This window comes from Cariama cristata, unplaced genomic scaffold, assembly GCF_000690535.1.
Source record: "Cariama cristata isolate BGI_N322 unplaced genomic scaffold, ASM69053v1 scaffold27819, whole genome shotgun sequence".
Taxonomy (NCBI): domain Eukaryota; kingdom Metazoa; phylum Chordata; class Aves; order Cariamiformes; family Cariamidae; genus Cariama; species Cariama cristata.
Window position 1 is genome coordinate 13,898 of NW_009634537.1, and position 12,820 is coordinate 26,717.

Genomic DNA, 12,820 nt, shown 5'->3' on the forward strand with positions numbered 1-12,820 from the left:
AATTTTTAAAAATATTAAACTCCTACTTCTAGCGATAGTTGGTATAATGAAAAAAAAGATGAGTATTGGTACATTGAGTGGTACCAAAACACAGACTTGTTTCTGCAAAACACCAACACTGAATAAAAAAGATGGCACAATCCTAGCAGGCTTTTTTTTTTTTTATACAAAGTTTTACGACATTACTCTAACAGTTTATTTAAATAGGATTTTAAAAGACTGCCTGCATCTTTTTACCTTTTGCTTTTAGTTCTGTCACTGTGGTCCCTATGTCTCTCTCTGTTCTTTTCACTCTCTCGTTCTCTGTGCTTCTCCTTGCTTTTCTCCCTCTCCTTATCTTTTTCATGAGCCTGTTCTTCACTTTTAGGCTTCTCTGTCTTTTTTTCTGGGTTTCTAGTCTCTCTGGGGCTTTTTCCATCAGCAGCCCTATCACTGTGTGGAGATCGCAATCTTTCTTTGTCCCTCTGTCCTTCCTCTCTACTCTTCCTCTCTCTCTCTTTGTCCTGGTTTCTGTCTCTGCGTCTATTTCGTTCAGAATCTTGCTCCCAGTATTTTTCGTTGTTCCACTCTTTTTCATGTCTGTCTTTCTTTTGGTGATGGGATTCACTGTAAAATCTTTGTCTATGTTGATCATTTTTTCCTCTACTGAACCCTCTCTCCAAAGCCGGTTCCTGTCTGCCCCAAGGATCGCTGTGGCGTCTTTCTGGTCTCCTACTGTCTTTACTCTGAAAAAAATTCTCTGGCCCCAAAAATCTTGATTGTTTGTGAGCCACCGGTAGCCCTTGTGCAATGGGTCCGGCATAGTGCGGGGGCTGACCTGATAAATGAGCTACTGGCGGCCATGGCATCATTGGATTCTGAGGAAAGCCAAAGCCAGGAGGAGGAAGAAGCGGAGGTGGTAAATGAGGAGGAAATCCAAACATAGGGTTGTTTTGTGGAGGGAAGTTATGAGGTGCAGGAGCCTGAAATGGAAATCCAGGTGGATTAGATTTCGGATGCTGGAAATTCTGCTGAGGAGGCCTAACGGATGAGAAGCTGCCACTTGTAATAGGGCTTGGGACTTTGGAAATGAATTCAGAACGAGAAGAGTTTTCTGCTTCAAAATGAGATGAAGTTGCTGCTGGTCCCCTTCTAAAGGAGTTCATTGTTTCAATGTTCGGCATCAGCGTATCTTCCTGTGAGCGTTTGGTGTCTTCCGCTTGTGAGGTGACTGCGTTATCTGCTTTTGCTGCAGTTGAACTGTACTGTGTCTCACTGGTTTGTGCATCACTTTGATAGAGGTTTAAGCCCACTTCTCCAGAAGACTGTTTATTGTCTGGTTCCATTTGATCATTTCCTGGAGCATTCTGTCGATCTTCATTCCTGTTAACGTCTCCTTCCTTGCTTTCCGAAGCGTTAGTCTGCTGGCTTCGTCCAGCCGCCTGTCGTGGGTCTCTTTTAAGATTAATAAATGGTGGTGATTTAGAGGTATTAACAGTGGTACCTTCAGCAGAGCCTACAGTAACGCTGTTCTCGCTGGTTTTTTTCCCTGCGTTTGATGAGGAAGAAGCAAAGCTGGAATTTGTGGTCCTTCTAACCTCCTGTGCAACGTTATCCTTGTCGGGTAACTGCCGCTTTGGGTCATTTTCTTTACTTTCTTCAGTTTCTTTATTCTGTGACTGAGCAGATAAATTTGCTAAAAATGCTTCTGTAGAGACATCTGGAGGTTTTCCCTTAAGACTCAGCCCTATCAAAGATCCAGCACTTCTTGCAGAACTTGAGGTCCCTACAGCTGCTGCATCCACAGCTACAGTAGCATTAGTGGATTCTTGTAGATCATCCAAAGCAGTCTTTGCTTCACCAACTTCAGTAGTTACATCAGCAACATCCATGTTTTCTTCTTTTAAGGTTGCCTGCTCATTTAGTAGTGGTATGCCTTCACTGGGGCTCACTTCTGACTTGCTGTGTTCGTATACCTGCCCTGTCGTACCCAACAGGCTTTGCAGAATATCATCCACTGGCAGCGGTTTGTTTGCTAGCTCCAGAGTAGATGGTTGGTTTTCCCATCCAACCAGGACTCCAGGAAGAAACCTGAGAGGCTTCGGTGGTTCGTGTTTGGTACTTTCCACCAACGGTTCAATAACTGCTGGGACATCTTCTGTGTTAGATTGTTGAGGTTTATTTCTCTGCTTGTGTAGCACAGTTGTGAAGGAATTAAAAAAATCATTCTCCTCCTCTTCTTCAAGTGTCAGCTCATGATGAGAGACTTCAGGTTTGTTTGGCTTGCTTTTCTTCTCTGGTGGCAAGTTGCTCAAGGTACTTTCAGCAGCTTCATCCACAAAACTACTAGTAACGCTTGCAACAGCAGTAATCTGCCTCTTCATTTTCTGGCGAATTATCAATCCGAGTAATAAATTTGGTCGATGTATTTCAATCCCTGTACAAAATTGTAACAGCAGTTTATCATCTCCTTATGTTTTGGTTAAGGCAATCATTTTAACAAAAATAACCCCCATACTCTTATATTATAGAAAGTTTTCATTTTATGACATTTGAGATTTCCATCATTAAACACAAAAAAAATACTTAATCAAAAATGTATTTCCAAGCTAAAACAATTTTAATTTGTAATGTTTGAAGTCATAATTTTTAAGTACTGTATCACCTGCTGTAACTTCCAAATACAGAATACGAGACAGCTATATAGGGCATCTAGTCACATCAGAAAAAGCACAGAAGTTAAACATCATGTCAGTCTAGCACAGTCACAGTCTGGCAACAGTGGCAGGAAAGCGCAAGAGGAAAGAAAAGTAAACAGCACACTTGCAACCACAAAGTCTCCTCATCCGTGTGTGTTATGACACACTTCTTAAACGATTTACCAGGAGGGACTTTCCAAAATGCTTCCCTCACTCCAGGAAGGCACTGTGTTTCAAGTTAGACTATTAGTTATCTCTTCACTATATATTTTGTTCTCTATAATTTAGGTGCTTGCAAAAAAATTACGAGTTGTAGCTTATCCTCTCCTCATTTCGACCCTGTCTATCTGAAAAGCAGAAATCATCCACAGATTTTTAAAACCAAAATAAATTGATACCAAGTAACTCAAGTGTAAGCAGGACAACCAAGAGCCATTTCAGGATCTTTTCTTCCTTGCTCATCTGTTTTTTAAACTTTCCGTGTCTGTCTGGGTTTTTTTGTGGTTTGTTTTTTTTGGTTTTTTAAGGAAGTTTGGAACACTTGAGAAAAAAAGAATTAGTACACTTCAAATAATGAAAAAATACTATTTTAAAGTTACAGTATCAATTTGGAACTCAGTGTGACTACTATCAGAGTCCACTTGTATCACTGAACTTACTGAGATTGTAACCCATGAAGCCACCTGGGTTCAAGGAAGAATGTGGTAAACATGAAACAAAAAGTCACACACGGTAATTTTGTCAACAGCAATACTTTCAAGAATCTGAATAATCTTGCAGTGGGAAATTAATGTCTTTTCAAGGAAGCTAATATAATACTACGGAAAATTCATGATATCTTTGAACAGAATAGCTGGGATTTTTAACTTTAATCTTCTCTTCTATTTCTGTTGTAAACTTCTTTAAGTAGCATTATGATAATAAAGTTCCAAATTCCAAGCTGTACTTACCAGGCCCATCAAAAGGCACAAGATGATGTGGGACTTTATCTGAGGAACCTAAAGGGATGAGGTACAAATCTTTCACTTGCTTCATGTTATTGGCCGCTACACCGTAACGTTTTCTACTGCTGAAATAGGCAAACAACAACGCGTAGGATATCTGATCCTCTTCAGTTACTGGGGTAAAGCGAACTACACAGATCTCCTGTTTACAAAAAGAGAGAGAAAAAGATGGTCAGATACATTTTCCTACGAAATTTTAATTCTTTTAGTGATTGCTCTTTATTTAAAAGTCCAGTTCAGAGGAGTTGAAAAAGCCTCCTCAAGAAGGCAGAGAACAACAGATGAGACAGAAGGAGCAGAAACAGGGCCAAATATAATTAAGGAAAACTGCAGAAAACAAATAAAAAGCATTTAGTATAAGAAAACTAATTACAGTGCATGACAAAAAAGCCAAAATTTTATCAGCCAGCTAAATACAAGATATAGGGAAGCATGCCAGCTTCCAAGTAATTATTCCTCTTCCCACCCTTAACATTACCAGAAAGCTTGATTTTGTAGTCTGTTGTGTCCAAGATACCCATTAATGCTGGGGGAACACCAGTGTTCAGATCCCAGAACTATGACCAAAGCCCAGCTCAGGAGTCGATGCTGGGGCTGATGCTTAATTAACAACCTGGCAGATGGGACAGGAAAGCCCCAGCAAAACTGAGATGGCACCTCATCAGGGTAGTGGTCGATACGCTGAAGAGCCCACTGGCATCCAGAGGGACCTCAGCGGGCTGAAAAAACGTGCTGGCCTTCACAAAGGTCAGCCAAGTCAAACGCAAGATCTTGTGCCTTGAGCAGGAGTAACCCTGCGCACCAGGCAGGGCTGGGGGACAGACTGGCTGGAGAACAGCCTGGCGTAGGAGGCAGCGGGGCTCCTGGTGGACAGGGTGAATGTGAACCAGCAATGCTCCATGCCAAGAAGGCCAACTGCATGCTGGGTGTCTGAGCCGAAGCAGCCAGCAGGCCACAGGAAATGATTACTCTGTTCTATCCAGCACTTGTGAGACAGCATCTGGAGAACACCGTCTAGTTTGGGGCTCACCAGCACAAGGACAACCTGCACAGAGCAGGACAAGTCCAGCAGAGCACCACCGAGATGGGTCTCCATACTGCAACAGTACCGAGACACAAGGTCTGGACACCATATGTCAAGTGGTGTCCAAACATCCATGAGTCACTGTCTCAAAGGAATACAAGTATTCTCAAACAGCAAATGACAGGTTAAGGCTAGATAGTAAGAAAATAAATGCCACCAGCTGCCATCCATCCCATTCAACATAACCGGCAGTTATCCTTAAAGTGTCATGTATTTTGCAAATGTTCCAGAGGAAAAAAAAAAAATAAATAAAAAAAATCTTTAGGGTGAACAGGATCTATGTTAAACAAGCAAGCCTTCAATATGTAAAATTCTTACCTTGGTCCCTGAAGCTTTGATTTTTTCTACATACTCCCAGACAGTGTGAGGAGATATCCTGCCACCTACTTGAATGCTATCAGGTAAATCCTATGAAAAAGGACAACAGAAATCTGAATCCAACATAAAAACTGTGGTAAATCCTTCATCCAGTATCTCTTTCATATATTCAAAAAATACTTAATTCTTTTAGTTCTTAAATTATAATTTTATATCATCAGTAGATGTTTCAACATATTTAAATTAAGATTTTCAGTGCAAAGTCAATGATCTATACTAAATCAGTTATCACTCAATACTGTTCATCTGAACCTCCCCAAAATTATTTGTTTTGGCAACATTAACTGCAAATATAACTGTATAGTGCTCTGGAAACACTCAAGTTATCTGTAAGATCAAACTGCTATGAGAGGCCCACAGTTATGTATAAAATTAACTTTCAAAATCTTAATCATGAGGAGAAAACATAACCTACACACGTGTGTATGTATGGACATATGTTCTAGGATACTATCGAGCTCACTATTCACAAGCAACAAAACCAGACTTTCAGAAACATTTAGGAACACCTAAGGAAAAATAGTTTTTTGAAATAAAACAGAGAAGTTTTGAAAAGCACATCATATTCTTAAAATAATCCTGTAGCATGAAAGGGTCCTGCCTACCCTGCACTTCACTGATGCTTTACAGCAAAGTAAAGACAATCACATTAATAGAAGATCTAAGTCCTTTTAATTAGAAAGCTGTTGCATCCTGTGTCACTGGCAAGAAGTAACACTGAACCTTACGAGCGCTCTGATCTTTATTTTATGACACAAAGACAACTATTATAAGCAGCTGCATCCTTCTCCTGCCTCGCAGACACTGAAGAGAACACTACATAAACTTTTTTTTTTTTTTTAGGGACAATCTAGTCCCTATCATCACCAGGTTGGCAAAAAAATAAATCATTATACAGGTTTCTGTTGTAGACGATAAGACGACTTCTCACACTGTCAACAGAAACCACCAGTAGACACTTTTCTTCCAAAAATTGGTATCGACTTGCTTAATGCTTTGAATTCACAACTGAGCTACAATTTTCTCCCTCCTAATTCAGAAAATGGATGTCACCAAGGTGGTTATTTCAGTAGCAAATTTTGTCCTATCTTTCTCTGCTATTTTATACTGTAGAAAATGCTTCATAATAAACAAAAAACAGTTCAACTTCTATAAAACCAGCTCTGGAAATACAGCTGCTCATCCTCAAGAAACATTTTACAGTGAGATAAGAGCAACACATCTTAAAAATATATCCAAGAACTTGAATTCTGAGGAACGATGGATCCATGTAGGACAAACTGAAAAATACTTTACTTACAAATACATATCCTAGCCTATGTTCTCCCACAAACACTTTACTCGGTACAATCACAGAATCATGGAATGGTTTGGTTGGAAGGGACCTTAAAGCTCATCCAGTTCCAACCCTCCTGCCCTGGGCAAGGACACCTCCCACCAGACCAGGTTGCTCAAAGCCCCATCCAACCCGGCCTTGAACACTCCCAGGGATGGGGCAGCCACAGCTTCTCTGGGCAACTTCTGCCAGGCCCTCACCACCCTCACCGGGAAGAATTTCTTCCTGATATCTAATCTAAATCTTGCTGATCATGCTCATGCTCATGCTTCACTGCCTTTCACCATTACACTATTATTAGCTGACAAGTTATACAAATTGCTGAAGTTAATACATGAATTGTTCATTCTTTGCAGTAAATATAAATACCTCTGTTAAGTACTCAAAAGAGCCAGAAACTGGATAAGCCTTAATAACAAACTTTGCCACTGAAGGCATATTGATAAAACCCTTCCAGATGAAATTCAGGCGTGCCAGAAACAGACTTTCACATTCCACAGTACCAGGTGTTTCTGATCTAAAAAATGACAAAAAAACACTTTGTTTAGAAAATGATATATCATGCAAGATAACGTAAATCATAGTTTTTCTTTGTAAAAGAAATGACATGCCATCAAGTATTTTCTTTTTAAGTTAAGCATACTTGAAGTCAATGACAAGAGAGAGGCAGAGAGCCACATTTCTCATCTTCCAGTGGAGCAGACACGTTACAGGAAGGACAGTCAGATAAGCAGCACATTAGTTCACTACTATATCTTTTGAGAATGGAGAAGTTATTTAGTCCAAGAGTTATTAAATGCTACTGAGGAGGACACACAAACACACGTAGGTGCTGCAGACCCAGCAACACCTTCCCCTACCTCAGGGAGGAGGGGAGAAGAGGACACACTGCCTCTGGCCTCCCTCGCCTTGCCTTCCTAGCTCCTACATTCTGTCACATCGCTGTCCGCACACCACCGCAACACCCAATGGCCCCTTCCCTTCCCGTCTCTTCCCATCCCCAGGCCCACAAGTTGGCTCCTCATCTCTTCGCATCCACACATCACTTCCACAGCTTCCGAGTGCCTCCTCCCAATTCCAGTACCATCATCTGTACAAAACAGCGCTTCTCCCCCCTTCAAAAAAACAGCCTCAGTTTTGTCAACAAAGCAGCTGCAAAGAATAAACAGAAAGTCTTAAATAATTTTGCAGGAGAGTGTTTCTCACTGGGGGTTTCCTTATGGAAAAGGTTACAGCCACATTTCAACGTTTCCCAACACGTTGTTACCCAAATATTCTAGGCATGCTATCAGCAGGTTTAAGCTAGCCACCCAGGAGTACCAGATGTTGGGCTGTTACAGTAACACAGTAACCTACCTTTCTGTCCGTCTACACTAGAAATTACTTCTTTGAATCACCAGCAAGCTATGCAAAAAACCAAAGTCAACTGTCCTCAGTAAAGCATGTCACTAAATAAAGGCAGAATTTAGTGACAAAGGCAGAATTTCAGCATGAACTCTGGTCAGTTCTAAATAACTGGGAGTCGATGTTTTTCCAGAAAACCCTCCCTCAAACCAGAGCAAAATGGCCTCATAAATTGCAATTCCCGCTTTACTGAGTCGCAGAGTAAAGTGTGGAAGGAAATGAAGAGAGAGATGAACGCAAAATGGCAAAACATCAAACAAGCTGTTGTTCAACTGTCATTTCTAGAAAAGCGTTGCTTTGAGATTTGAAACTAGCCTGATTTATCAGTGTAAATGCTCTGTTCAGAGCAATTGCAACTCCCTAGCTTTATATATACACATATGCAAACACAGGCACACTCATTCCATTGCACCACTGTACATACTACATTCCTTAACAGTAAAATAAAATATGAAAGCTATATCCTGACTTTTTTAATATGAACTGACATGCCTTCTTAGACCTTGTTGCACCAGAAAATGTAAGGCAGTTTACTTTTCCCCAAAACAAAATGCGGTAGTTACAAGCTTGTAATCACAATATATGTAGTATCATTTATATAAATGCATAGCACCACTTACTCCAGCAGAGAACCCCATTCCTAAGAAGAAGTATACAACTTCAAGCACACAAATGGATTAATGAAATGCCATTTAAAAAAATTAGCTTTAGTCATAATAGTGTCACAAGATTAATAATGTCTTTCATTTAAAAATACTGTTTCTACAGTTTGTATTACTTTGGGAGAGGAGTGAATGACGATTTTGATGAGTCTTGCTTATCATCTTCCAGTAACTCTGAAGCTAAAATACTTGATGTTGAAGAAAGCGCGTCTGCAATGCTCTCTGCTTCATTGTCTGACTGCTTCCGTGCAACTCCAACGGATACTTTCACTTTTTTCGCAGAAAGATCATCAGTCGGTGGTGCCATTCGGCCTGCAGAGAATGAATGGCAATGGTTTTTATTTTTTATTAAAGAAACTAAAGGGGACTTCCTCCGAAGTCATGGAAGACACGCCAAAAATACTACATATTGCCATTGAAGTGGGATAAGATAAAGAAATTAGACATTTTATACATATATTTATGCAATGTATGAATTTATACATTGCATATATTTATACAATATTATACATAAACATTGCCACTGTAATAGGATAGGATAAAGAAATGAGGAATCAACAACAGCATGTACACCCATTAAAGGGATTTCTTTCTCTGCAGTCTTTTTTTTTTTAAAATACTAGACCAAGTCTATGCCAATAGCCTCTCATTCTAGTATCGTCTCTTTTGTAAATTACGAAGTAAAAAACTGCTTCCACATCTTTGTCAGCAACTAGGGAAAAAAACATTTACATTCTTGAGGTAATACCGAGATTTATGACTAAAGAGCATTATACAAGCATGATGTGTTTATTTTGATGTGCTTTTCAAAATTACCTATGCAGATTTTGCAGTTAAGATCGAAGAGATGATTTTTATGTTGACTTGTGGTATCCGGAGATGCAGATTCATTTAATTCTTTATCTTTTTCAGCTTCCTCTGACTTCTCAAACAACTTCGTATTAGGTTCCTAAGGAAAGTGAAACACATTTCAGTTAGCTTTTTTTTCCTCTGTTAATATTCCCAGTATTGCTATACATATTGCTTAAACATTTTATAGTATTTTCTTCCCTTCAGACATAAAACTTTCCCTTCAGCTGTACAGCCCAAAAGCCTATCACAAAATCTACAAATGCATTAAAAGAACAAATTGGTATTCCTAAATATCTTTTACGTAAGATTCAGAATACTTTCTACTATTGCCAGAATTCATCATACAGTTATAGACACAACACAGAAAAAAATCCACCAGGCTCAGAAGTGGAAGTCAGTAAGGATAAAAGAAAAATTAAACTCAAAACAGACCTAACATATAATTACAGATCTGAACAACAAAATCATAAACAAACCACTTTACAACCGTATTATCTATGAACTAAAGACACTGTGTTGCCATGTTTTCCTTCCGACCTGAATTTCCATGACTTCCTCTTGTTCTTTCATTGGTGTTTCACTTTCAATTTCTATTTCTCCTTTGTGAGTAATTTTTGTGATAGGTCTTCTTTCAACTTCCCTCTGTTCTTTCTCAATCATTTCAATTGTCTGTAAAAACAGGAAGTTATGTATATTTCTTTCCATACAATAAAATTTGGAAATCCACAAATACAACAACAGAAAATAGGATTGTAATTAAGAAACCCTCTGGCGAAAAAAAAATACGTTCTTATTTTGCAAGTGCCGAGTAGTTTCATAAAGCAAACGCACAAGCAGCCAGTCTAACTTCACCCACAGTGCAGCAAGTAGTCATCACGTGGGTATTTCAACAAGTTCTAAAGCAGACCTTCAACACTAAATTTAAAGATAGGTAATTTTGATTTTCCAAGAGCTAAAGAAAAAAAAAATGCATCAACTCTTTTCCCATAATAATAGGGACAACGTAGGACATAAATACATACAGATTTGTATCATTTTTCAAGAGGTTGTTTTTAGTACACAAACCTAACACTCTACCTAAAAGAAAAACCTTTTAATTTTTTTTCTTAAAGAAATGGATATGCTAATTCTGATCAGCACTGCTGCTTTCCTCTGCTGCAAAAAATAAAACATAAACCATTATTTCTAAAATTGCTTCTTAAAGCACATTTCTACTTCTTAAACCAGAAACAATTTGTGTTGGTTGTCCCCAATATTTTAAGCCTGGTTTCATAAGGAAACAAAGATTCTAGGATTGCTTTATCTGTCTGCCAAATACCTGCAGTTACTTTTGAACACACTGGGGAAACTTTAAAAAAAATTAGTAAGTAGCAGGCTCAAAGTCTTGCTTAAATAGGAAAATGAAAAATACAGTCAAATGATACATTGCTATTTATTTTACTTCTTGTATTCCATTTCAACTTCTAGAAATTTTGAAGTATTTCTCTGAAATATTTAGGACCCTTCAGTAATTTTTGAGCAGCATACGCTTTTGTTTTGAAGTTGTTACTCCCAGCAGTGGAATATTGTTTTGTATGGTCTGTTTTCAGTATTTTATTGATGTTTATAAAAATAAATGTAATAAAGATGTGCTACAAAAGATGGGCTTTGGAGAGCTACAGAATAAACAACCTTTTCATGCCTTTCTAGGCTCTCAAATCAACTTTGAGAGAATAATTCAACAACTGTTTTTTGCATAGGAACTAGCAAAAAGTTGTCATGATTTATAAACAAGTCTAGTCACAATATGCAAAGAAAAGCAAAAAAAACAGGAGTAATTAATGTTGCAATGCAAATTGCAGTCTCTAAAACAGCATCCCACTGTACTGTATCAGTTACCACTGAACATTCTTTCATTCTGAGCACACAGAATTCAAGAGGATGAATTTCCATCTATGTTACACTACCTACTCATTAATTTTTTATTGGAAGTCATCTGATATAACCCACAATTCCCAGTATCATAAAACCCAAATACAAAATGCATACCAGTTAACACTACCCAAATTTTGTGCCTTTCAGTTCTATGAATTGGTATATAAATACCAAAGACTCTGCCAACATAAATCCAGATTTTGTAAACTAGAAAACTTGATGCCATAAACCGGACATTTCTAAGCAGCTGCAGTTAACTATCATTGGACTAACTGTCCAATAAACAGGGTAGTATCTAATAAAAAGGCATTTTCTATAAAAATAATACAGCTCCTCATACTCCTGCTTCTCCTTCTAAACTGTCAACACAGATATAAATACAGCATGACTTTCTGTTTCAAGAAGAGTAATGCTCAAACTAATGTAATAAACTTCCTACACTTTGTTGGGGTTTTTTGTTGTGGTTTTTTTTTTCCCCTTCAGACTGCTTTTCAGACTGGCAGATCAGGTTTTCAGCTTCATGTTTACTTCTTGGTGGGTGAATTGTCAATGCTCCACCACCACCAGTTCGTTTTGGTTTGTCCAAAGAGCTCTCTCTCTCCCTTTTTAAGAAACTGGTGTCTATAAAGCTCCAGCTAGAGCTTTAAAATCTTGTTGGAAATGAGGACAAAGAAGTCTTCACTCTTGAGAGAGAAAAAAGAGCGAGCAAGGAGCAACAAAGTTGCATGGCAAAAGAAAATGCATAGTTTCCCCCTTTCAGAAATTTACTACACTTCTTTCACTTCTGTCCCAACAGCCCCTTTGGGTTTTGAATACTAAGTAAGTTACAGAGAGCCTCCTGATCAGTCAGAGTTGCTTTGTGCAACGTGCACTCTGTTCTTTCTACATACCCTTAACCTGAAAACAGAAGTTAAATATACTCAGGTAGTCAATTAAACAACAGAAGTTGACAAATCTCACGTGTCTGTTTTCTCTCTGTCTCCAAGCAGCTAGCTCTTTGGAAGCCAGTTCTTCTGGGCTCATTTTTATTAGGTGGTCTGGAGTAACCTCTCCTTTCAGTACCTTCTTAAATAAGATCTAAAAGAAAGAAGAAAAGTTAACTATTGCTATCAAGACAAAAACAGCTCACAGCAGGAAATAAAGCAGAGAAGCAACACACAACATACTCAGTACACCTATATGGGTCGTGTAGTTTTGTAATTATCTCCCACTGCAGGAAGCAGTACTAGATTTTATAACATAAAAGGCTTAATTCCAGAGCTCCATTTATTCTGCACAACAGAATGTATCTACATATATCCTTAATGATCAGATGTATAATTTAACTGTTGTTCCAAAGGAGAAAGTGAATTTATGCCCATTGCAGCAGTAACTAGCTTTTTTTTTGTAAAGGTGCAAATCCCCTGTATTACACAGCAGAAAGAAGTTAGTATTAAAGAGGATGTCTATGCTTCTTCACTGACTGAACTGAATTCCTAGGGTAAAAAAAACCCACGTAGTTTAGCAGT

General features: G+C 38.5%; 1 protein-coding gene across 1 annotated transcript in view; it reads right to left on the bottom strand.

Moving 5' to 3' along the window:
* Positions 1-233: 233 nt before the first annotated feature.
* PHF3 (PHD finger protein 3) overlaps positions 234-12,820 on the bottom strand; it is a 39,518-nt gene continuing 26,931 nt past the window's right edge. The window contains exons 8-15 of the mRNA XM_009707195.1: positions 12,273-12,389; positions 9,936-10,067; positions 9,363-9,495; positions 8,663-8,858; positions 6,850-6,997; positions 5,085-5,174; positions 3,629-3,824; positions 234-2,416 (exon numbers count right to left, since the gene is read on the bottom strand). Coding sequence (XP_009705497.1) covers positions 234-2,416; positions 3,629-3,824; positions 5,085-5,174; positions 6,850-6,997; positions 8,663-8,858; positions 9,363-9,495; positions 9,936-10,067; positions 12,273-12,389 — 3,195 coding nt within the window. The remainder of the gene's footprint in view (positions 2,417-3,628; positions 3,825-5,084; positions 5,175-6,849; positions 6,998-8,662; positions 8,859-9,362; positions 9,496-9,935; positions 10,068-12,272; positions 12,390-12,820) is intronic.